General features: G+C 37.2%; 1 protein-coding gene across 1 annotated transcript in view; it reads left to right on the plus strand.

Annotated features, from left to right (window-relative positions):
* The window catches only part of DHX15 (DEAH-box helicase 15), a 51,305-nt gene that overhangs the window by 18,484 nt on the left and 6,460 nt on the right, over window positions 1-26,361 (plus strand). Inside the window, exons 6-12 of the mRNA XM_086746887.1 lie at window positions 9,834-10,001; window positions 14,756-14,842; window positions 16,412-16,561; window positions 16,720-16,828; window positions 18,008-18,199; window positions 21,267-21,389; window positions 23,660-23,850. Coding sequence (XP_086603013.1) covers window positions 9,834-10,001; window positions 14,756-14,842; window positions 16,412-16,561; window positions 16,720-16,828; window positions 18,008-18,199; window positions 21,267-21,389; window positions 23,660-23,850 — 1,020 coding nt within the window. The remainder of the gene's footprint in view (window positions 1-9,833; window positions 10,002-14,755; window positions 14,843-16,411; window positions 16,562-16,719; window positions 16,829-18,007; window positions 18,200-21,266; window positions 21,390-23,659; window positions 23,851-26,361) is intronic.

Genomic DNA, 26,361 nt, shown 5'->3' on the forward strand with positions numbered 1-26,361 from the left:
AACTATTGAGGAGTTGGGGAACATAAACTGAAAGAAGAGTAATAATATTAATTATGTTCAAATGCTAAAGAGGAAGTTTTGTGGTTTTTTTTCCTCTTTGTTCGAGGTGCTGTCAGTATTAAATATTTCAAATAGACAAGGTCAAAAAGATCCTCAGTATAGGAATCATGCTGAGATAAGTTCAGTTTTGACTTGTTGATAGAGCTGTTCTCAGTTATGGTCAAGTGTTGACTTGTTCCATGGATGACGACTTTTTGTCTAAGTGCATCACTTTACAAAGTTTTGTTTCTCTGAATTTTGTTTTTAGAGCATCTCCTGAAATGGTGCAACTCTTGGGGATAGTTATTTTTACTGTTGTTTCCTCATTTCAGCTTATAGCAGTTTGCTTCCATTCTTGGAGGAAGAAAGGGAAATCAGTGAAGTTCCATGCAGCTTTAAGGACAAAGACAAAATTTTTAAAGATTCATGTCATCCAAGCCACATGTGTCTGGCAGTGCCCCTGTCTGAGATAGGAACTCAAAAGAGAAGGGAGAAGGTTAAGGTGTCAGCCAAATATTTCTGATTTGGGAAGTAATTTTTATTTGTGTGTTTAGTGTTGCGTCGCCCCCCCCCCCCCCCCCCCCCCCCCCCTTTTTACACAAGGTAAAATGGCCTTAGTTTTTTTTTTTTTACATTAGTTTCCTTCAGGGTTTGACAGTTACTTCTGCTTCACTAATTTATCCAAGGTGAAGCTAAATCTAGCTGTGTACAGTGTAGCAGCTGATCTACTGTAGATAAGATTGTCATCTCCAATTTAGAAGAGTTTAAGTATACTCTGACTGGAGCAGTCTTGAAGTTTTGCTCACCTCATGAGATTCTTTGTAAGTGCTCCAAATGCTATGAAGAAAGAGTTTCTGAAAGAGTGTTCCCAAGGACCATGTTTACAAAATCATTGAATTCTATTTTACATGCCAGCTGCTTGAATTGTTCCATTAAATGTGCTTCAAATGACATCACCGGTTACCATCTTTTTGTGGAAACAATTTTTTTCTAAAGATAATGAGATGCAGTTTAGGCCTTAAGGTTGAGTGGAGCCTGACCAGCAAGTTAAATGGATGTTTAGATATACTGGTTTGGCCTGTGAGACAGAGTTAGTGCCAGCACTTGAAGTACTTTGGTGGCTAAGGGTAACTTGCAGTCGATTGTTGATCGTTTGGTAGCTGCTGTTTTGTATCAGTGTAGTTTCAAGCCTCATCCATGGCAGCACGAATGGGTCCTGCACACAAATGGGAAGGAAATTCAGGTTATTGGATTGTTAGCTTAGTGGGAGGAATTTAACACAGTAACTTGGGGCCATGAAGGCGGTCGAGACTGAGAAGCCTGCCATGTGAAGAAAGGCTGAGAGAACTGAGTTTGTTCAGCCTTCAGTTTCCTCAAGTTCAGCCTTTCTTTTGAAGGATTAGGGGAGGGAGACCTTATCAGCATGGTCCAGTATTTAAAGGATGGGTACAAAGAAGATGGAAACTCTCTTTTTACAAGGTGTCACTTGGAAAATATGAGCAGTAATGGGTAAACATTGCTCCTAGGGAGATTGATTGGACACAAGAGGAAAATTTTTCACAATGAGAACAATCAGCCATTGGAATAACTTCCCTAGGGAAATGGTGAATTCCCTAACATTGAACACTTAAGATTTGGCTGGGCCATGTTTTCTAGGTTGTGCTTTTGCCAAGAAAGATTGGACCGGATCATCCTTGAGGTCCTTCCAACCTGGTGCTCTGTGATTCTGTGACCTTAATTGGTGCTAGTCTTCCTGGATTTCTGTTGTGTTTTCTTTTTTTTTCTTTGGCTACCATTCAATGGAGCTTCTTTATGCAAGAATCTTGATAGTGTTTGTTCGGCACAAACTTGCTTCTTAAAGATGAGGTGCACTAAGTCAATAATGTATGCAACTGCTTCTATAATCCTTTTCTGTTTCTGTTCTTGCTAATAATAACATTTCAGTATAAGCACCTTTTTAATGCAGAAATACCATCAGAGAGAGAAATGGAAGTGGATTTCTACTGAGCATTCAGTTTGAATAGTGTAATAAAGACTTTATTTTCAACAGCAGATAAAGGAAAAAAAAAGTGCTGTGCATGATATGAAGCAAAATTAGTCTCTTCTGTGGTTAATTTTATACAGCTCCTTTTAGATGAACTGCTAATGATATGTTCGTATCCTTCATTTTGATGCAGAGCTAGGGAATGTTAAGTATGGGAGTAGTGAGATGATACACTTGAGCAGTGGAGATGTGGTATTGGAGGCAGCTGTTAAGGCATTGGTTTGTGGCTCATTTAATATGTTTCTGAGTCTGTCTTTGTTCACTGTGTGTTCTGACACAGACCCCAAGAAACTAAAGTGTTTCTAAATTAAACTGGCACAGACCATCTTTAAAAGTCATACCTAGAAGATTTTCTCTGATAAGGCTTTCAAAAATGAGATCTTTCAGAAAAAGTGTTACTAAGTATTACTTATTAATACTAAATCCCGTTCACATTTTCAGTCTTGTTAGTGTTACTAATAGAAATCAAAGAGAAGGGAGGGATTGAGTGGGATTTAAGCATTAGTCCTGTAAGTGATACTCTTGAAGTTAAGCTATAGGAAAACTATCATTTCTGTCCCTCTTGATTTCAAATACTGATAGCTTTTCATAATGTCTTCCCAGATAATTTCTGTCAGGTTGAAGAAATCGACTTCTTAAGAGACCTTCCTTTTATCCCCTTCCCATGCTGTCCTTTGAGCAATGTGGAAGATTTTGTATTTACTTTCTGCAGTGAGAGACAGAAAGGAAACTTTAGGACTGCTATGATGGCAGAAGAATAAAGGATTTAATTTTACAAATAAGAGAGGTAGGATCTCAGCTCTACCCTCTGTGTCTTGTTCTAGCTGAAGTGATTTTTCTGCATGTGCTTGGGATGAGGGATGCAAGCAGTACTGGATAGTACGAAAGAGATAGAAGACAAAGGGGCAAACAGTCACGTGCACTAAAGAAACTAACCTGCAGCTAGTGTTTTCTGTGATTAGTTTAACTGTTGCGAAGGACTAAGAGGCTGTTGACCAGAGAGCAGCATTCATTACTGATTGTATAAAGAGTAAATAGGTATGTTGAGGATAAAAGGAAGACCAGGGAGAATGTGGGCCCTCTCCGAAAGGAAATGGGAGACTTGGTTACCTGGGACATGGAGAAGGCTGAGGTACTCCACGACTTTTTTGTGTCAGTCTTGCTGGCCAGGGCTCTAGCCACACTGCCCAAGTTACAGAAGGCAAAAGCAGGGTGCACAAGTCCATGGAATCTGATGAGGTGCTTCCGTAGGTCCTGACTGGCAGATGAAGTTGCCAAGCTGCTGTCCATTGTATTTAAGAAGTTGTGGTAGTCTGGTGAGGTTCCTGACAGGTGGAAAAGGGGAAACATAACCCCTATTTTTAAAAAGGGAAATAAGGAGTACCTGGGGAACTACAGGCTAGTCAGTCTCACCTCTGTGCCTGGCAAGGTCATGGAGCAGATCCTCCTGGAAACTATGCTAAGGCACATGGAAAACGAGGAGGTGATTGGTGACAGCCAGCCCAGCTTCACCAAGGACAAATTGTGCCTAACCAATTTGGTGGCCTTCTGTGATGGAGTTACAGCATTGGTGGACAGGGGATGAGCAACTGATGTCATCTACCTGCACTTGTGCAAAATGTTTGACACTGTCCTGCATGACATCCTTGTCTCTAAACTGGAGAGAAATGGATTTAACTGACAGACCACTTGGTGGATAAGGAATTATCTGGCTGCACTCAGAGTTGTGGTCAATGGCTCGATATCCAACTGGAGACTGGAGATAAGTGGCATTCCTCAGGGGTCCATATTGGGACTGGCCCTGTTCAACATCTGTGTTGGTGACAGGGACAGTGGGATAGAGTGCACCCTCAGCAAGTTCGCTGACAACACCAAGCTGTGTGGTGCGGCAACATGCTGGAGCGGACAGATGCCGTCCAGAGGGACCTTGACAGGATTGAGCGATGGGCCCGTGAGAACCTGATGAAGTTCAACAAGGCCAAGTGCAGGGTCCTACACATGGGTTGCGGCAATCCCAAGCACAAATACAGATGGAGAATGGATGGAGAGTAGCCCTGAAGAGAAGGACTTGGGAGTGCTGATGGATGAGAAGCTCAACAGGAGCTAGCAATGCATGCTTGCAGCCCAGAAAGCTAACAGCATACTGGGTGCATCAAGAGGGGCGTGGTCAGCAGGTCAAGGGAAGTGATTCTCCCCCTCTACTCTGCTCTGGTGAGACCCCACCTTGGAGTACTGTGTCCAGTTCTGGAGCCCCCAACATAAGAAGGATTTGGAGCTGTTGGAGTGAGTCCAGAGGAGGGCCATGAAGATGATAAGAGGGCTGGAGCACCTCTCCTGTGGGGACAGGCTGAGAGAGTTGGGGCTGTTCAGCCTGGAGAAGAGAAGGCTGTGGGGAGACCTTATAGTGGCCTTCCTGTACCTAAAGGGGACCAATTAGAAAGACAGGGAGAAACTCTTCAGTAGGGCTTGTTGTTTTGGGATGTGGGGTAATGTGAAATAGAGGGAGGTAGATTCAGACTGGATATAGGGAAAGTTTCTTACAGTTAGGGTGGTGGAACACTGGAACAGGTTGCCCAGAGAGGTGGTGGATGCCCCATCCCTGGAAATGTTCAGGGTCCGGTTGGATGAGGCTCTGAGCACCCTGACCTGGTTGGAGATGTCCCTGCTTCTTGCAGGGGGGTTGGACTAGATGACCTTTAAAGGTCCCTTCCAACTCAAACTGTTCCATAATTCTAAATGCAGCCAGGTCTGTTTCCACGGTTACAGTCCAGCAATTTTAGCTGTGAAATATCTCCAAGTGACATAAAATGTGTTTACTTTGCTGAATGATTGAAAGTGCTTTGGGGTGCTTAATTCTGACCACAATCTGAAGCACGTCCTTTATGCCTGGAAAGCACCTACAGCTCTTTTGTTTTCTTAGTTGATACTGTAAGATGTAAGATGTGTACTGTACTGTACTGTAAGATGTGTAACCTGTTCCAAAGTGTGTATTTATTTTGTGTACTCTTACTGTAGTATTTAACACTGTTCATGAATGGGTGTGACTGAGGACTGCTGTTTTGGCTTTTGACTGCTTGTATGTGTAGTTATACACACTTAGGTGAAGCTTTCTCATGGTATTTTCCTGGAGCTGGGGCAAAAGTTCTGATCTGTGTTGGCTTGAGTCGGCTAATATAGCCAGTTGTTTAACTTGCAGATGTATTGATCTGCCATGAGAAGGGGAAGATAAAGAAGTACTGTGCTTTTAATTTCTTGCTTGGTATGAATAGTGATGTTGCTGTCCACATCCAGAGGATGCAGAAATGGAATATCAGCAGCAATCCCGGAGTCCTGAATTCTCAGAATGCCTTTTTTCAGACTTCCCCTCTGCTCTGGTGTATCTCTGCATTTCTAGCTGCACAGAAACACAGCTTCAGTGAGAGAAATAAATTACCGCATCCAAGGGTTTTTTTTAGGTACTAGTCATCAGCTTGCCTTTTCTTTGGAAAAATGGGTTAAGATGGAGTAAAAATTCTGTTGGATTCAGGAGGCATGAGTAACTTACTTACTGTTATGTGAAAATACAGATAGCTGCACTACTATTTCTAATAAATCAGATGGAAACTGTGCACCCTATTCTTGCTTTATTTTCTAAGCAAGACATTGCTAAGCATTGATTCCCATATAGACTTATGTCTTGCTGAGATTTGTGGCATAATTGAAGTTCCTGTTGAAATCCTGAAGCTTTTTGGTGCCTCAGAATTGCTTTCTGATACTTAAGCTCCGGAATTAAATCCATCTAATTCGACAGGTATTCTAATTATTGCTTGTTTTCTACTGGTTGGTTGAAAACCAAGGAGCCTGCTCAGGACTGTGTAGATCCAGCCTTAATCACACCAACTTCTTGGAAGGAATACCATTTAAATTAGCTTAAGTTTGGTTTAATAATAATAATCTTGATTAATTTAAATTATTTTCCTGGTTATTGCTTTTTTTTTTTTTTCCCTTTTGTAAACTATCTTTATTTGGCTCTAGGTACAAAATGCAAATTGTTGACTCTGGATGTTCAGATGACTTTTTTTCCTGATTGAAAAACAGTCACCTCCCCGTTACCTCCTTGATCACTAATATATCCATGAAAAGAAATCTTTTTCTTTGCTGATTCTTGTCTGTCTTTGGAGCTTTTCCAAGGAGAATTCGCTTGTGCTCTTAAGGGTGTGGAAGAATGTTGAGGACTCCTTGTTAATATTCAAAGTTTACTACTATGGAGTTCTTAACTGCTACTTGATTCAAGTTCCCATAGTGCTGCATATGAACTATAGATATTGTACATATATTGTTAATTCATTTTGACTGGATGAAACAAGAAGTTTTTTTGAACTTTAAAGTACGTAATGGACTATCTGGGACAATTCTGATGACTAGATGTTGGTAAGTACAGGTATGTTGAGTCTGTGTGGCACTTGCAGCTTGAGATAAATTAGCATTTTAGCTAGCATGTAACCTTTCCCTTTTTTTGTGGTCTGGTTGCTTTTTGGTAGTCAGCTCTTTTTAGAATGAGTGTGCCAATGGACAATTTCATTGACTACAATTTTATTGAAAACTGTTTCTTAAATAATACTCCTAAAAAGTCTTCAGTTTTGTGGGGAACTTGAATAAAGTAGCTTTAGTAGTAACTTCGGCATTGTCTAAGCCTTACACTTTTTACATATTAGGCCTACTTTCTTCTTTGATTGTGCTGATGTACTGGGCGGTCATGGGTCTAACTGTGGCTCATCTCATCCTGTGTCTGTTTCTGCCTCCAATACCATGGTATCTGCTATCTCAGGTAGTCAGTGTGATAGGGCTCTGAGGAATTTTTCAGGCGTAATCTAAATGCAAGTCAAGTTCACTCTACCTTCAGTCTTTTCTCTCCAAGAAGAAAAACCTCCTCTTATTTGTGGATTGATGGAGTAATCCCTCTTCAACGGATTTTGTAATGGATTTGGGTAGATGGTATGCAAATATTTAAATGTGTGTGGTTTTTTTAGTCTTTCATACTTGAGTAAGTTGGGACTATTGAATTAGATTTGCTGAATCTTCAGAAGATTGAAGTTAGGATTGTGCCTTCAACTGTATCTCTTGTATCTCCAGACTTAAATGTTTTCATGTGATACAAACGAGTCTTTAACACTTAAATTAATCCCTAATACTTTTGAACTGTTCTTGCTACACATATTTGCCTTCTAGATAGTGTATTTTGGGATACCAGTTTTAGTCATGTGCTGGAATTGGAGGGTGATTGTGGATACAGTTGATGTAGAGATGCCATTTTCTGCCAGTGTGGTAAATAAAAGGAAACCATGCTTTTTTCTTTTATCATTATTTTTTTTAAATTGAAATTCAGTACTGAGGAATTCTCTTGTACTGTCTTCCGGTGTGTGGCAGTGGCTCTTGGTGACTTGCATCCTTCCTTCAGCAGTTTATGGTGAGAGGTCTGTAGTTACCTCTGCAAATCTGCAGAGGGTGGTGGTTATATATGTGCTTGTCAATGTCTCTCTGTGTTGAAGTATTTTAATAAGTCCTGGTTAGAGATACTTTGAAACTACAGAGGGAAACTCTAGGGAGAAACAACACTTTTATCTGTTCTGAAAGATGATAGGTGGCTGTGAACACATGTGATCTGAACAGTGTAGTACTTTCATGTGTCACTGCTTGCTTGTATTTTACTTTCTCCAAGTATAAAACTTTTGGAGTCTCTAGTCATTACTGTTGACTGTTAAGCATCCTGTCCAGCAGGAGAGCTTTCCTAATTACACAGTGAAATCTACTGAAATTCCATGAAGCAGCATAGTGACCTTCAGATCAGGAGCTAAGGTCTGTGCTGTATTTTTGTTTTAGCATTTGGCTTGTGTTTTTCTTTTTTCTTTTTTGGGTGTGGTGGTTTTTTTTTTTTTTTTTTTTTGAAAGATACAATCTAGTTTTGTATTAAATATTTAACAGGTCCAAGTATCAGCTTGTCAAGACTTTAAATGGATGCAAATTTGAGAGGGAGTGTTGCTGCCTAGTTAGGCAACTACTTGCTTTTTAACATGTAGTCTTTTTACGTAAGCACTATTGTTAAGGTATTAATTGACAGATCATACACACTAGCTCAGTAAATTAAGGTAGGTTTTTCCTTTCCACTGGGAGGCTGTTGCTGAACTTAGAGGTTTATCAGCAGAACACAAGATACTGACATTTGTGTAAAGCAATTCATTCTCTGTTAATAAACCAGTAGGGGGCATTCCAGCTTAGTTTCTTGTACGCCTCTTGCGTTTTGTGAAGGGTGTATTGGGTTTGTTGGCAAAGTGCACCTTTGTTTAAAAGGTTTTTTGTAAATATCTGTAGTTCAGTCAAATTGGCAAGATAATGTCAGAAAGCATTAGGCTTACTATTAAAGGGCTCTTTGTCATCAAAAAAGAAGAGCCTTCATTTTGCCATGCTTATGTTAATTAGATATGATAATCAATACAGAACATGAGTATTGTAATGTCTGCTTCTTTAAAACATACTTAGTACAGTTGTGCTGAAAACTTTGCGAGTCTCTTTGAGAAAAATGAAAAAGACCCAAATTTGTTCCAGGGTGTATCTGAAGTTACGGTTTCTAAAAAGGAGGCTGCTTTTGCTTTTCTAATTACAGTTTAAAGCAGTAATTTAACAGAGTCTTTAGATTAACCCGTTCATATGTTTCCTTGAGGGTCTTAAGCATCACTTCATCTTCAGACTGGTGAATTATTTGTGATAAGGGAGGTCTGGCCTCTTCTCAGAGTATTGTTAGCCTTTTTTTTGCCTCTGTCTACTTTTGCTTCTTGTCATGATGACTTCATTCTCCCATCAGTGGTTCAGCTGGAATATCAATAGTTGTTAAGCGTGCCTCAGTTATACCAATGCGGACTCTTGTAATTTTAAAATTGAAGTTAATGAATTATGTTAGTCATTGACCTAAATTTCTGTGTACTTTAATTTTCATTAAGTCTTGTCATAACTATAGGTGACCTAGCTGACTTAAATGTAGTTGTATTAAAATAAAATAGAATTATAAATGATTGGGCTGTGATGAACTCTTTTGTATGGTAAACTAGTCAGAAAATAGGCTAGCTAATACTGTAGAGAATACTAAGGTAAAAAAGGCATGAAAATATTTCAGATCTTCAGAGTATTTCTCTGAGTTTTCTTAAGCTTAAATGAGATTTCAGTTAATTTTAAAGAAAACTCTGAAACACTGGATTGAGAGGTTTGGTTTTGAGCATCCATGTTTATACTGTAAAGGTGTTTGTTCTCATTAGGTACAATGAAGCAAATCTTCCATATAATTGCATTAGTGATACGTGACATTAAAGCTTAATTGGCTTATTTTAAATATCTTGCACATCAGTTTCTTTTAGATTGTGAAAATTGAAAAGGTCATGAGTGCAGTTTAATATTCCAGGGTGAGAGATTTCAATTTTAGTACGATTTGTAGAGAATTAATTAGGAAACATGACTAAAAGATAAAAGATGTTGAATGCAAATTAGGCTGTTCATTAGAGTATAGAAGCTGAAGCTTTTTGAAGTATTGTAGATATTCAGTTGCAAATTCAGTAAGCACCTGATTGATTTTATTTTATTTTTTTTTTAATTCTATTTTTTAAAGTGGAAATTGTTGTTCTTCAGGGTGTAGATTTAATATAATTGTCATAAGACACTCTAAAATAAAACATGCTGCCTTTTTCATGGAGTTCTCATTTTAACTGCTGTTTTTGCTTTGCAGGAGATTGATGAAGCCTGCAAGAGGATAAAACGTGAAATTGATGATTTAGGCCCTGAAGTTGGTGACATCAAAATCATTCCATTGTATTCCACCCTTCCTCCACAGCAGCAGCAGAGGATTTTTGAACCTCCCCCACCAAAAAAACAAAATGGAGCAATAGGAAGAAAGGTACGTAGTACACTTTTTTAGTATGCTGTTCACAGTTGTGTGGAAAATTAAATATGAGTTTGAGCTGTTTTAAATGTATTTGGGCACCAACAAGTAGAAGGTTTTTTTTTTTTTTATGAAGCCTTAATAATCCAATATTTTATCACATTAAATTTTTGATAACTCGAAGTTTGTTTCTCAGTGCAATTCAAAATTCTTACTTCTGTCTGCAAGGCCAGAATGTTCTAGTAACAACTTGATTTGACTGAATGGGAGTGGCATTGATTTAAGTTTCTTAGGAGAAATACAGTAAGTCAGATTAAATATTGAATTTGACAACCACATGATTTACGTGGAGGGATAGGGGGTTTTTGGTGATTGTTGAGACATGCTCTTTTTGGAAACAAAATGAACTATCTCTTCAAGGGATGTTATGAGGCACATTTTGTCTGTTTCTCAAGGTTTATGAGAAGGTACAAGTTAAAAGAAGTATGTTGAAATTAGAAGTTGGTGTTTTCTGTAGTAGTAAGCAAGAAACTGAGGTTCTTTCACTGGGCAAAATGGACTGAGAAACAAGAAATGACACTAGTGAATCTTCATAAAATTAATAGTTCAATTCCTGAATGCTCACATAAACCATATTAGAAACTATGTGGTTATTTCTCTGGAACTGAATATTTAAAAGGAGTCTTAATATAACTTCCTCAAGTTAAACTAATGCTATATGAAACTGTAGTGATCACAAAGTTAAGATTTTGAAGGTCAAAGCTGAATCATACTATCTGCTCTAGGCAGGGTTTGTTCCTTAATTATTTGCTTTTTTTTTTTTTTTTTATGCAGTACAATGCATGTAGAATATTAGTGACAACTTTCTAGTGTTCTGGAAGAATAAATAATAAATTTAGTGAAATTATCTTTTTAGTATTGAAGTTGATGGCAGAAAGTGTTCAATCTGAAATCCTGAAACTAATGCTGTAACAAGATTGTATTAGCAAAATACTTGAATGAAATTGCCTTTCAGTGAGGTACAAGTGATAGCTGTGTATTTCATTAAGTTTTCACTCATGTTCAAAACTGTGCACTTCAAAATAGGCAGTTTCCGGTTTCCTTGGTAAGAGGATAACAGATGCAGTGTGTAGGTTTAATTATGTGGAACTGACAAACCCAGTACCAGTTTCTTAAGAGGAGGATACTCTGAGTATATAGAATATTTTACTACAAGAAAAACTGCTGTACTGGAAGGATACAAACTGTAGGCAAAAGCAGGCACAAAATATGTAAGCAAGAGATTCAGACATATAAAGCCATTTTTTTGTTTTTTTTTTTTAAAAAAAAAAAAAACCCAACAACAAAAAACCCAAATGAAACAAAAGCAGCAAACCAAACCAAAACACTTTTCCTCTTTGCCTGCTTTGGCTGAAACGTTCTGGCTTGTGTGTTTTTAGTTTTTATCTCCATAACAAATTAGCAATGAGTGAAAATGTGTATGAAAAATTGTTTAACTATTGTTTTGGTTACAGTTAGTGATTAAGATACATGTAGAGTAGGACCATGGGTAGCTGGGTGTCTACTGTCTTACAAAATACCTGTGTTCACATAATCTGCTGTAGGAGTTGAACCTAGTTTTTAGAACTGCTGAGGAGATAGCCGCTAGCAAGAGGTCTGAATAATTTCAAAGGCTCTAATGGTCATAAAAACTAAGTGAAGTGCTTGCAGTATCTGAGTAAGTAGCTCCTGAACTTTAACTTTGTGAAAGAAAAGTAAGATACTGGAAGTTGTGTGGTATCTTGCAGTAGTAGTGATGGTTACAGTACTAATACGGCTTGATAACTTAGCATTTTTTTGTCCTCTTAGATGTGCTAGGCAAGATCAGCTATTATTACAGGAAAGCTTAAGATTAAAGATAAAATGCTTTCACTAGTTACAGTTGATCAGAGTATTTAATTTGTACTGTGGAGGAAGATGAAGATGACTTAAGGAGGCTTTCTACTCCCCTTTCCTATTTTATCCCTTCTTTCCAAACTGCATTCTATATTCTGTTTTAGGAGTCTTAAGTGTGATTAGTTTTTTTTTTTGTGTGTGTATATATATATATAAAAATTATATTTATATAAGTATAAATAATTCAAATATAAAATATTTATATTTTATATAAAATAATATAGATGTAATTTAATATATAGATAATGTGTAGATGTTAATATTCAAAGTAACTTGTTCAAATTAATCTTGAAAACTATTCAGTGTATCAGACTGTTAATCTGATATTTAAAACCATTTTTAACGTAGCCATTTAAGTAACTGCAAAACTGCAGTTAAAGCTAATCAGGTACAATCATTTTATGTAGTTTAGCGCTAATTTCATTTGTTTGATTTCCAAGTAACTTTGACTTAGGCTTGAAAGATGTCACATAATGTCCCCAAGTTTTTTCTTAAATTTCTGGTATTTTTACATTCATTAATAATGGTTCTTAAGTAATGTGGCATTAACAAATGAGATTTGTACATATGACAGAATCCACTAGCAATTCAAGTACAAGTTAAATTACTGGACCTTTGTGAACTCGGTACACTAACGGTATTGAGTTCTTGATATGGAAGTGTCCTAATAGAAACTGATGATTAAAAGTAGGACCAAAATCTTTTAACACTGCTGTGTCATTGGTATATGAAGATTCTGAGTATTGATACTTGTGTATGTTAGTAGATCTGGAAAAAATGGAGAGTTTTTAGATTAATTACACTCTGTAACAGGAAGCAGAATATGGATTGACTCGTTTTAACATGGGACTGCTAATTTAATTAATTTAATATATTTAATGACTTGCAGTTTTTTAATAAAAATGCATTGCGCTTTTGTATTGGCACCTAATTACATTGAAGTTTGTGGCTTTTGTCTCTGACATTAATCTGTGCAGGTTACCTGTGAATTAAAGGTGTATGGGGTTTTTTGTTTGTTAGAGGAATTCTAAGTAGCATATGGTTTCAGAGTGTAACACCATAATTCCAAATTAATTTAATTTTTTTTTTCCACCAAAGTACTGCTTTCAATATGTAGTACTATTTGGGTATGCTTAGACCTTAAGTATACTTAAGAAGAGAGAAGCTGAGAGGAATAAGTAGCTAACTGACAAAGTGATCAGCCAGGAGAAAGAGAAATCACCAGGATTATCAATCTAGTCCGGCCACTGGCTTCATTGTAATTCTGAACAAATTGTTAGGAGTCTCTCATTCTAATTGCTCAACTGAAAACAATGATGACGGAATGCTCTGAAATTAAGAGGTGAAAGATAAGTAATTTTGATGAAGTGCTGAACAGGTTTTGGGTCTTTTGTGACGTAGCTGATTAAACTTGCTAATATTTGATTTAATGTGGTCACTATTGGGATGAGAGCTAATATCTACAGAGTATTGCACCGTGTCTCCGGACATAAAGTTAAAATGAAATTAAAATCAAGCCTCAGAACTTGAACATAATCTTTGCTTTATTTTTTCTTTTGTGAGACTTAACCTTCAGAAAGTTTATAGAAATTCAAGAATTTAACCTTCAAAATCTGTAAAGATATTTGAATATCTAGTAATTTAAAAATTACTGGCCCTTGCGGCCCAGAAGGCCAACCGCATCCTGGGCTGCATCAAGAGGAGCGTGGCCAGCAGGTCGAGGGAGGTGATTCTCCCCCTCTACTCTGCCCTGGTGAGACCCCACCTGGAGTACTGCGTCCAGTTCTGGAGTCCCCAACACAAGAAAGACATGGACCAGTTGGAAAGGGTCCAGAGGAGGGCCACAAAGATGATCAGAGGGCTGGAGCACCTCTCCTATGAGGACAGGCTGAGAGAGTTGGGGCTGTTCAGCCTGGGGAAGAGGAGGCTCCGGGGAGACCTGATAGCGGTCTTCCAGTACCTCAAGGGGGCCTACAAGAAAGATGGGGAGAGGCTGTTCAGTAGGGCCTGTTGCGAAAGGACAAGGGGTAATGGGTTTAAATTAGAAGGAGGTAGGTTTAGATTAGATATGAGAAAAAAATTTTTTACAATGAGAGTTGTAGAGCACTGGAACAGGTTGCCCAGAGAGGTGGTGGATGCCCCATCCCTGGAATCGTTCAAGGCCAGGCTGGATGAGGCTCTGAGCAACCTGACCTAGTCAGGGATGTCCCTGCTTCTTGCAGGGGGGTTGGACTAGATGACCTTTGAAGGTCCCTTCCAACTCTAACTATTCTATGATTCTATGAAATACAAGGTTGAAATTAAGTATATATTGTTCAGGACTTCATCTGGAGTATTTTGATAACTGCTTTATTCCAGACAAAGTAAAAGAATATACTGTGCTGGTACGGTTACATAACTTCTGATTTAATAGTATTTAACCACTTTGGCCTGTTCAGGCTTTCAAAAAAAAAGTTTAAAAGCTGGAGTTAATGGGTAATGTTAAAGGGTTACAGTGTAACATGTCATATTCTACCAGAGATATGAGTAAAATTTTGAATTGTGGCTTTGTAAGTAAAATATTTGTGCTTTTGTTTCTTTTCCTCAAAACTAACGTTTGTTACATTGTTAATAGAGACATTGGGGAGCAGAAACAGTGGACAAAAATTGCTCTAATTTCAATAGAAGTTCACAGTGTTGGTTTCAGATTGCCCTGTAACAGTATTGGAGCATAGCCCTTGTAGTTATTGGTGAAGTGAAGGGAAGTTTGCTGAAAGTTCTTGATATAGAGACAGAACCAGAGCTCTTCGCCTTCAGGACAAAGTAGTTAAATCTGCTGTTTTATTTTTCAACAGGTTGTTGTGTCCACTAATATTGCTGAGACATCATTAACAATAGATGGTGTTGTGTTTGTGATTGATCCTGGCTTTGCAAAACAGAAGGTAAATACTACTTAATTTTCAGTTTAAGTAGGAAAGATACTGGAATCTCATTTGCCCAGATGACTCTTCCCTTTGTAAACACTGATAGGTCTTTTCCCAGTTGAAATCTTGACATTGGTTGTTTTTGTTTTGTTTTTCACTTACAGTAGGTTTGCACTTAATTCGCAAACTTTAAATATCTAGAGCAGTCCAAAACAGGGCTAAACAGAAGAATTTTGTTTTCAAAAAATTGAAACTTGAGGATTTTGGGAGTTAGATCTAGAATATGGATTTTCCTAGGTGTCCTAGTGTCTATGCTTGAGAATGCTCACGTGAAACCAAGAAATCATAGAACAGTAAATAAAAACAGTGCTGGAAGCCACCCCTTCTTAAAGTTAAGTTAGCATAGAAAACTCTAGCACTAAAATGAGGAGAGAATTAATACCTAGGGTAATACTGCTTCTTGTCAGTATTCATTACGTGCTGTTGCAGCCCTGAAGATTGTCATTGTGCTTGTATTGTGCTTCTTGGAATATCATGGGATGTTCAGAGAAACTGAAGTAGCTTGCCAACAGTCAACTCAGAAATTAAAGGAAGAATAGACTACAAATCTCTTGATCTTCATATAGTTTTTTTTAACTATAACTGTCTTTATTATTTGGTTTCTTAGCCTTTTCCTTTAATACTCATACATATTGACAGCCTTCTAAACTTGTGCAAATGACAGATACAACAGAGAGAGTACAGTCAATGCCTCTTCATACCCAAGTTTCAGTCATCAGTTAGACTGAGTTGCTTCTTTTCACAAGTAGTTCTTATACTGGAAGAATGCCTTCTGTAATAAGAAATAAAGTTTTCATACATGTTTTATACCTGTTCACACTAGGAGGATGTTAAAACATGGACCAAAGAACATCTTCAACTTAAACTATCTGACTACTGCTTTTCTTTTTACAATATATTCTTTTCCATGAGCCCTAATGAGTTTGCAAGGCTACTGTTTATGTATGACCACAATGTAAATTTTACAGTTAATTCCATCATATATTATGTACTGTGACAGTCTGTGTCTACCCTTGAAACACAGTCTTGCTTTGTCATTGGTCTGATTTTTAGTTGTTTTCAACTTTAATGTTAGATTTTTCTGACCTCTACAACATGATTATTTGACCTTATAGTTGTATCAAGACAGCTTTTTTTCATGGAATTATTTGAGCATCAAGAGTGTTTTTTAGCACTCTAGAACAAATTTAACACCTTCGTTCTGCTGTGAAAATCTTATCTGAAAATACACACGTTTAAGGAGGATAGGGAGTCTGGCAGGAGTTGTTGTTAATAAATGAATAAAAGTAAATGCTGTTTTCTAGGCAGTTGTATTTGAAGCCTTCTGTCACTGATCCAAAGGCTTTTGTAGACATTTTTTTTTTTTTTCCTCTTTCAGATGCATACACTTGAGATTTCCTAGTTGGAAGCTGTGTTTGAGAATAAGTTAAAGCAGACTTTATTTTTTTTTTTTTTCAATAGTTGTCTTATCCATGAGTGGTGGTAATTCTTTTCCTTCTTTTCTGCTCTGATTCCACTTTCAAATAGGTATACAATCCTCGTATTAGAGTGGAGTCTCTTTTGGTGACTGCGATTAGTAAAGCTTCTGCTCAGCAGCGAGCTGGCCGTGCTGGTCGTACTAGACCAGGCAAGTGCTTCAGGCTTTATACAGAGAAGGCTTACAAAACTGAAATGCAGGTAAGATTACTTTTATAGATTGTGTATGTAAGAACATTTGATTGATACAGGTAGTCAAGTGCCATGCTACCAAACAATATTGGAATTTGAATGCTTGTGTACTCTTAAAGTGTTTGGAAGAAGAGTGTTCTGAATTTTCTTTTTTCCTTCCTCCTCAGGACAACACGTATCCTGAAATTTTGAGGTCTAACTTAGGATCTGTAGTGTTGCAGCTCAAAAAGCTTGGTATAGATGATTTGGTGCACTTTGATTTTATGGATCCTCCAGGTATCTATTTCTGTTTTATCTTGTCTGCTCTACGTCTTACGTATTGACTTCTGAAATCTTTATTTTCGTGAATGTTTTATTTAATAACAACATGGGATAAATTCTTTTATTTTTTTTCCACTGTTTCTATTGTAATCTGTAAGGAATGTCTTTTTTTATCCTGAAAGTTAGTGCTCTATGTGTTCTCAAAGCAAGCTTTTTATGTTTCTGTTTATATAACAATTTCTAGTGGAACCAAGGATTCTACTGAATGCCCCTTACCTGCAGAGGATAGGACAAAATTGTAGACATTAGGAAATCTATCTGCCTAATGAGGTTTTCTTACTTTGATTGCACATTCTAATTATGCATCAGTTAACTATATGTAAATAAAATCTGCTAACATTTTTAAAGTTGAATACATATTTTTGGCTCAAACTATAAAGTTAATGTGCATCTCCCTTCTAACAGTGTGAAGTGTTCATATATACTTTAAAAATAACTGAGTTATATTGCTAATTAAAAACATAGGTGAGCCGTTTATAAATACATCAAAGTTCGTTGTTCCACCCCCCCCCCCCGACCCCAATAAAAACATAATTTGTAATCTGTACACTCTTAAATAGCTCAACAGAACAATTACATTGTTTGTGCTATGCAGCATGTATGATAGCTTAGCAGGAAGGCTTTTGGATTTCCTTCTGTTTTTCTTTGTGGGTGTAATATACACTCGCTATGAGCAATGCAGGATTAAGAGAACCTTCTTACAGGCTCAGATTTGTGAAAGACTACATGTCTGAAGTTGACCTGGCTGAGGTTTTAGGACTGTATCGATCTATTTGGTATGGAACAAGGGAAAGAAAATGCATCAGTGCATTGGGGGAGAGGTGATACTACTGTGATCCTGAATATTTCACAATGTCACTGCTGTCTGAATTTTGAAAAGCAGTAATCTTCAAGTATTCAAAGCTTTTGATCCAGTTAAAAGCTCTTCTAAATAAGTTATTTCCTCCTCCCCGCCATTCCTTAATCTCTGTATGTATATAACTGAATTTGGTAGCAATTTTATGTTTGGAAGCCAGTTGAATGGAGAATGCAAAATAAGATGGCTTATAATAGTTTGTGCTTTCTCATTTCAGTTATTCAGAGCAGTTTGATCAATGTGCTTACCTAAATATGTCTGTTTTTCTTTTTGTTCAGCTCCTGAAACTCTGATGAGAGCCTTAGAGCTTTTGAATTACCTGGCTGCTTTAAATGATGATGGAGACTTGACTGAGTTGGGATCCATGATGGCTGAATTTCCACTGGACCCACAGCTGGCTAAAATGGTTATTGCAAGTTGTGACTACAACTGTTCTAACGAGGTCCTATCTATTACTGCCATGTTGTCAGGTAATAGCAGGGAAAGAGATCCTAAGCAAAATGCAGATCTTCAGTTTGGGGAAAATGAGTTTTCCACATCAAAACCATAAACAATAGAAATATATTTCTAATAAAATTAGAATTGTTTTTTAAAACTTCATATAGAGGTTTAATCAATTTAGGAGTTTAATTAGTCAATATGGGTTTATGTAGAGACCTTGAAGCTAATGAATATTAACATTAAGAAGTTAACGTGTAAAATGATCAAAACATTTTGCTCCTAACTTCAGTTAAAAGTGTATATATTTGAGTTGTTAGAGGGCTGATTTGAGTTGATCAGGCTAGTGGAACAGAAATTTCTTTTCAGGTTCATAGTCAGGCCTAGAAAAGTCAGCTCAACCACTCTGTTTTTAAGGCAGTGAAATCTATTTTGTGTTGTGCATTCTTCTGCACTTTGATAAATTCCAGTATTTTCAAAAGGATTACAGTGTAATTTGTATTAAACCATAAGCTTGTACATGAAATGATGATATATTTTTCAGTCATTAAGTGGCAAAGCTGAAGAACAGTCATTACTTTTAAAAGGAAGAAAGAAACTTCAAGGGAGGATGTATATTTATAAGAATTAATTTGTGTGCATAGCTGTACTTTGCTGCATTATGTGAACAGCACTGCGTCAGAGCAAAGCTGCTTGTTGAGAGAGCTTGATGAGAGAAAAATGTTATCAAGCGAGCCTTATTTCATTTCCCACTTCTGTACAACTGCCTTTGTTTTACAGTTAAGTCATCACAGGACAAGCAGCAGCATTTAGTCTGTTATGAAAATGGGGATGTTCTTACTCATAGCTACTCTTTTGTCTTTTGGGTGTGCTGTTTTACCAGGCTCTTCACAATGCAGGTGTACTGGTTACATGCTTAACTTCGCTGAATAGAGGGGGGGGAAATGTTTTGGCTAAGTGTAAAATCTGTTGCTTCAGTTTAGTCTTACAGTATATTTCTATGAAAGTTTTTTTTAAGAACCAGCTAAAATGTTTGTTGCAGAGTTATGATTGTTCAGACTCAGAGCAGATGGGCAGGGCAGAATTGTAATATTTTTTTTAATTAAATGGTAGGCTTAATTGCGGAGGTGGTGGTAGGTTGGTGCCTGTCTTTCTCTTCCCTTCCCCTCCCTTCCCCAATCTGTACTACAGAACAGTAAGTCTAGTATTTTTGTCTGTGGTCTTCAACTGATTTATCTCACTCCTTTTTCTATTTACCTTTCCCAGGCCACGATACTTTTTAAAGGCACAATTAATGTAATGAAAAATAAGTTTGGGTTTAAAAAAAAAAAAAAAATTGAAGCTGGTTAATGTATGGGTTATAACTAAAATTCTGCTCTTAAAAAAAAAAAAAAAACAACCCATAGTCCTAGTATTTGTGAGGGACTGTCTCCCAAACCAAACACTTCTTAAAACCAGTGGCATGGCTGTGTATTGTAGTCCCTTAAGTTCACGTAAAGATTGTCAGGCTGTGGATAGCAATCCATGTATTAATAGTTTGGACTGCACAAAAAACTAGACAACAGAAAAGAGCAGAGAATAGCATTAAATAAATGAGCAGATTAAATGACTGTACTTCATTTTGTAAGAGCTGTGTTGTCTTGCTGTGGTAAAAAGTGCTGTTATGTATTCAAAACAGTGAGTTAAGCCAGTGATAGAATAAGTTGAAATTTGCTTTTATTAGTCTGAGTTTGAAATTAAAATACTCTTTATATTATCTCTGTTTTCAAATGCAGGACTCGAAATACAGGGTGTTTATTTTGCACCTTGCATTTCCATTTTCTTTAATGCATTGGTCTTTTTGATTTGTTACCATGTGATTCACGGTTGTAGTGTGTATCCATCCCTCCCTCCCCTCCCCCCCCCCCCCAAGTTTCTTCCAGTATTTTTGAAATGTAGTGTTTTGGGGTTATAATGGGAATTTAAAAATAAAATAAAGTAAAACCACATAACACCACAAAAAGATCCTCATCTATTAGGGACAGATGAGATGCAAAGAGGTGTTCTCTTGAGATTGGTGGGCTTCAGTTATGAGACGGCTGATGTAATCTCAAGCAGCTGGAAAAAGAGAGAGAATTTATAGCATCTTAGCATTAATTGTATTGAAATTTAACCTCTTAAAAATTACATCTGCTTAAAACCAAGCTGAATTTGTTTTCTCCTGTAGATCTCTGTAAAGAGAAGATCTCTTATAACTACTTTCAACGTCTTCTGAATTAGTTATTGATATCACAAACCTATAAGAATGTTGACAAACATGAATTAAGTTGGCTGCAATACTGTTTCTGGTCTTTGAAAATTAGCATTTGGAAAGAAAATGTTAAAACACAATTTTTGGATTCAACTCAGACTGATATTTATGTAAGAATACAATGATAGAGAAAGCTCATCATGTTGCAAATTTTTTTTTTTAATTTCAAGTAGTGCCAAAGGACAGTTTAACCTTCCACCACTGCCGCTACCATCGCAACCTTTAGACTTATTAATACCTTCATTCACGTGTTTCTGTATACCAGTGCTGATAACGATACCATCTGGGGAAGAGGACTTGACTTGACTAGTGTGTTCTGTCTAGTAGCAGACTTGTGATAAAACTCATGTTGGTTTAGACTGTGCTAGTGCAGTACAGTTTCAAAACTACTGTCTTCACTCTGTCCGTAGAGGCTTTCTGAGAAAGCAAATTTGCAATTAAAGTGTTTTGTTACATGGATACTAGCTCCTGGTAGAGCTATCAGCACTGGCTCTTGAACTGAGATCTGTTTAATCTTCCAGTATACATAGGCAATCTTGATGGCCTTCAGACTAGAGATTTTGATGCCTACATATAGTTCTATTAAAATAATCAGGTACTCTGTAGCTTTGAAACCCTCTTGTCTTACAGATGTGGTTAGGTGTTGATGTACCAAATCAAGGTAGTAAACAGTCCAAGATGCAGTTGGAGGCCATCCTGCCCTGCCCTATGCTCTGTGAACTGACCTAGCTAGGCCTTGTTCCTCTATCTGTGAATGCGTGACTCATCGATATGGGCGTTTGTGTTGGGCCCATACCAACCTTGTTTAGTCCCACAGTGTTTTGTTCGCCCCACGGAAGCAAAGAAAGCAGCAGATGAAGCCAAGATGAGGTTTGCCCACATAGATGGAGATCATTTGACGTTGCTGAATGTCTACCATGCTTTCAAACAAAGTAAGTATGCACCTGTTTTAGCAAAATTATTTGTAATACTTTGTGCTGCCAACTTTGATTCCTGGATTCCAAGGACAGTTAAAAGGGTTGGGCTTGTTTTTTGAGCCATTCTATTGTAATCTTAAAATATTTTATTTATTAAAAGTATGTAAAAGAGGTATTTAAGTACTGCTTTCCTTTGAGGGGGAAAGAAGAACAAAAAACTAGCCAAGAGATCATGTAATAAATTGATGGGTATGGAGGCAAGCCAGGCTTTTAAATCAATGCTGGGTAACCTTGGACAGAAGGAAGTAAGTGTTCCTATAATGAGGAAATATTGGAAGTTTGTTATCTGACATTAATGATAGAAAAATCTGCATAATTGCTTGGTAATTTTTCAGGGAGAGCAGTGCAGAAAATACTCTGAATTTGGAGAAGGATATGTTCCTGGAACCAATACCTTTTTAACCCTAACTTTTTAATGTAGTTAGGAATTCTGTAATAAGTTCTTGGAATGGATTGAGAGGCAAAGAGATGATGTGTTAACAAGAACTGACTTGGAGACATATGATAAATTTATTTCATTTATCTCGTTTTTGTGTATGGTTTTGAGGGAAAATGTATGGTCCTCCTCAGCGTAACTGAAGTAAATTTCAGTAGCTTGAAAAAGAAGGGAATGAACAGGTAAAGCTAGGAGTTCTCTTCAAAAATGACTACATAAGTGGCACAGTTTTTTAACATGACTTATCCTGGTGGTAAATAAAAAGATTAGTCTTAACTGCCAACTAGGTTAAATCAGATGCTCCAGTTACATTTTCCTGTAAGCAAACAAAAAAGGACAGTCTGTTACCCTGAGTTTAAAACAAACAAACAAACAACCCTCACAACTCTGTGCCCCTTTCTGTTGCAGCTTTGATCCAGAAATTCTGCATTGAAACATTCTCACGCTGTATCATTATGTTGCAATCCAAAATAAGGGTATCTTCAGAGTAAAAGTAAAAAGTATTTAAAACTGCTTAAAACAATATCTGGGAAACTTACTGAACACTTGTGAATTGGAGACATCTTTTTGCTTGTTTTTTCTATTAGCTTCTTAGTTAACAGGATCCAGTATGTCTTGCAGACACTTTGTGTATGCAGGTTTCTGGATCCCACTTCTTTCATGCTCAGGTTACTGAGGGATGAAATTATTTGGGGAATAATCCTTTGTTCAGTTTCACTATGAAATTGAGTAGGATTTCTGCTATTTGGGATCAGAAGACAAAATGCTGCTACTGTTTTTATCTAAAACATTATAAAACAGTTATGAGTCATCTAAAATGCACAGTTTAAATGGCACAGAAAGTAACATGCTATGGTACTTCAATTATGATTCTACTGTATAGTGTACAAGAATGTCAGCATTCATACTTCATTTTAAAAATATTCTGTAAGATAATGCTCAAAACCAGCTTAAACTTTCCTCAAGTTATGTAGCTGCCTTTTCAGTGCAAATTAAGAATAGTCTATCTCTGAACAAGAGGTACTTTAAGTTTTAAATTTTAAGACTGATCTTGCTGGATTATTAAACTGACTAAGATTAGAAGAGCATCACTTGAAAAGTAACAGAATTAGTAGGGAGAACTTGGTTTCTTGGTGTTAAACGTGCAAATGTTTATCCTGACAGAATAGCTTAGGCTTTCTGTCTTAACAGATTTATTAGAGCTATCAGGAGTAGAAACAGTAGTTTAAGAGCACAGAGTTACATTACTGATGCTGTATTTTACCAGTCACCTACATTTAGCTAAACTGCTGTGAGGTGTGTCAGACTTAGTATTAGATTAGTCTGTTCGTATAACTCTTAACTGTTACTTGAATGTTTACCTTAGGGAGGGTTTGGTTTCTAAAGTATATTATAATTATGTACAGTCGTCTTATGTGTTCATTACACACTGCAGTTAAAGATTGTGCAGTGTTCCTCACGTTCGTTATATTTTACACTGGAGGTTTGGAAGATGTTTCTAAGTTGACATGATTTTTGAAATGTGTGAAATGTATTTGTGTAGTATTTGAGCGAAACATCAGTAGTTGTGCATATTATGTTGGTGAGGGGAAAAAAGCAGATTTGATTTTTTTTGAGGGCGGCAAGTTATCTAATGCAAGAAATCTACTGAATAAACTAGTCATTTATAAAAGTTTATGAATCTTTTTGTCTGGTTCATCTGACTGATCAGTCAATCAGTTGCTGTTCTATTTACTTCTTCTAATTGGATAAAATTTTCATTTTTGATTCATGTTTTTTACTGTTGCAGATCATGAGTCGGTTCAGTGGTGTTATGACAACTTCATTAACTACAGGTCCCTGATGTCTGCAGACAATGTACGCCAACAGCTGTCACGAATCATGGATAGATTTAATTTGCCTCGTAGAAGCACAGACTTCACCAGCCGAGACTATTATATCAACATAAGAAAGGCATTAGTTACTGGGTATTTCATGCAGGTATGTGTGTATTCTTGTATGGAATGTAGTTTAGTGTTTATGTTACTTTTAAGTTAGTATGGTTATAATTTATCAAAACTTTATGCATGTTACTTGAATTATATATGGCTAACTATATTACCACTTAGTCTTTGTCAAGTTGCTTGCTTATTACTCAAGTAATACATTCTTGAGTTAAATCTTACTTGGAAGAGAAGTTGTGGGCAATCTTGCTGGTATCAAAATACTGTTTGTGGTATGACCAGTGAGGGAGTGACTGCTGACTTTGAAGAGCTGAGGAAATAACTTCATAAAACATTTCAAAGTAACTGCAGAATATGTAGTTTTTAAATTATTTGTAATCTGATACAAACAGGGGAAGAGTAGTTGTATATAAATATTAATTTTATGTAATCCTTATAGAAGGCGGGTATTTTCTTTTGCATACTTTTCCATTTTAAATTACATGAGTCACGAGTACTGGAGTACTGCCGCAGGTCTGTAATCTGAAGATGTATGCTGTTTGTAACTCATTTGCCTCTTGAACCAGGATGGTATGGAAGCCAGTCTCCGCTGCTACCTCCTGGATGCTTTGCATTCCATATTAAGCATGCCTCTGAGCTAGAATGCAGGCCGTGTTTTTTGGTTGGTTGTTTGGGGTGTTTTGGGGTGGTGTGTTTTTTTTTTTTATTATTATTTTTTTTTATTATTTTTATTTTATTTTTTTTTTGCATAGTCTCCTCATGCTGTGTTTTTTTTCTCTTCAACGTTTATCCCTGGGGCTAGAAGAGATTGTTTGCTGACTCTTGCAGACCAAGCAAGATTGTGATAATATTTTTTCCCCGCAAATGTACATTTTAATCTGTCTCAGCAATATCTCTGCTAGAGCCTAGTACGTCACTTCTGGAGAGTGCAACCTTGTTATCCTTAAGAGGTTGACCAGTGCCCATGGTATTTCCAAATTTTCCTCTTGAGCTGTGCTCTAGTAGTATTTGAGCACAAAAGCTTACCAGTTGAAAAGGGAACTGTTGGTCAGTGCTGTGCAGCTTAGGATGGCGAGCAGCTTGATGGGCATGCACTTACCACATCCTGACTGGGGCACAGACTTGGGTACCATGTATGTTTAACCCCCGCCCCCCCCCAAAGGAAACAGTGCCTTCACCAGGACTAAGCCAACCAGCTAGTCTGTAGCAAAAATATGTTTCTGGATTTTCCAAATACAGGAATATCAATGTCAGCAACTGCATTCCACTGTAATGCAAATAGGAGATTAAGGCTGCTGGCTGCTTTTAAGTGTTATAGTGGTTCTGAAGACTGACTTGCTGTAACCCTTCAGACAAGCAGACTAGTTGCTGTGTTCAGTCCTTGCTTTTGGGACATTTTGTCTTTATTGGGGAATGCTTTAGTACACATTCCTGCCTATACCTTTAATTCTGTAAATGTTTTGCAAGGCAAAGAACAGTTCTGCCCAACAGTCCTCGCTGGGCCCCAGCTAGTTGAGGCAGGTCTGATTGCCACGGTTGCACTTTGTTTGGCTGAGTGCCCTATGGCTTCCTTCATTGGCTTGGACCTTTAGGAGGTCATGTTATTGGACGTTTGTGCACTGTCAGTTTGTTTTATGTTACGTAGTGAAACTCTTCCTCTAATAGATGTTTTATGGCCATGGAGTTAAAGATCTGACTTCATATTTTTGCTGTGAATCAAGTAGTAGGCTCACATAGATGAAAATGGAAAGCCTTTGCCAGAGGTCTCCTTGGGCTTCCATGGTCAGTAGATTATTTACCACCCCCCTCACCCAGAATTTCTCATTGAATTTTTGGGATGAATCAAGAGATTGCTATGGCAGACCCGTTGAAGATGTTTGGAGTGGAAGCTATTTCAAGTTTCTCTTCTCCTTTGATGTGTTTGAGTCCATTTTATTTTTATTTTCTTTGATTCTTTAACCTGTGTGACAGTGCGATACCTGTTTGACCTTGACTCTGAACCTTCTCTCATGAAATCTATGTTGCTTTGAGTAACCTTCAGAAGAAACTTAAGTCCTTATATAACCTTATTAATATAAATACTTACAAAACCTATTAATATAAATACTCAAAAGATGGGTTATTTACCAGCAGCTGAAGTACTTAAAAATGTAGCCTGCATGGACATTGTAGCCTGTCTAAGCAGATACTTAGGCTCTTGTTCAGAAAACCTGAATAACGAAATGGACATATCGGTCTTTGGCCTGTTAGTACAGAACATGTGTGGAATTCCAGGTCTGAGCACTTGCAAAGTATGTGCACATACAGTTGATAATCTGTGCATGTAAAGTAGTAAGGTCTCTGGGCAACACACAGCAGTAGTTGATTCTTCAAAATCTGTAAAAAACAGTAGTAGCCTTTGTTCTGAAATAGTTCTCACTGGAGGCATTGTTTTATACTTTGGTAATTGCCTAGTGTCCTAAAAACAATCATAAAATTATACTGTAGAAATGTCTGTGCTAATCAAGATCTGTGGTTGATGTCAGATGGTGCAGGCCTGTATTAACTA

The sequence above is a fragment of the Chlamydotis macqueenii genome, chromosome 4 (genome assembly GCF_036417535.1).
Source record: "Chlamydotis macqueenii isolate bChlMac1 chromosome 4, bChlMac1.mat, whole genome shotgun sequence".
NCBI classification, from domain to species: domain Eukaryota; kingdom Metazoa; phylum Chordata; class Aves; order Otidiformes; family Otididae; genus Chlamydotis; species Chlamydotis macqueenii.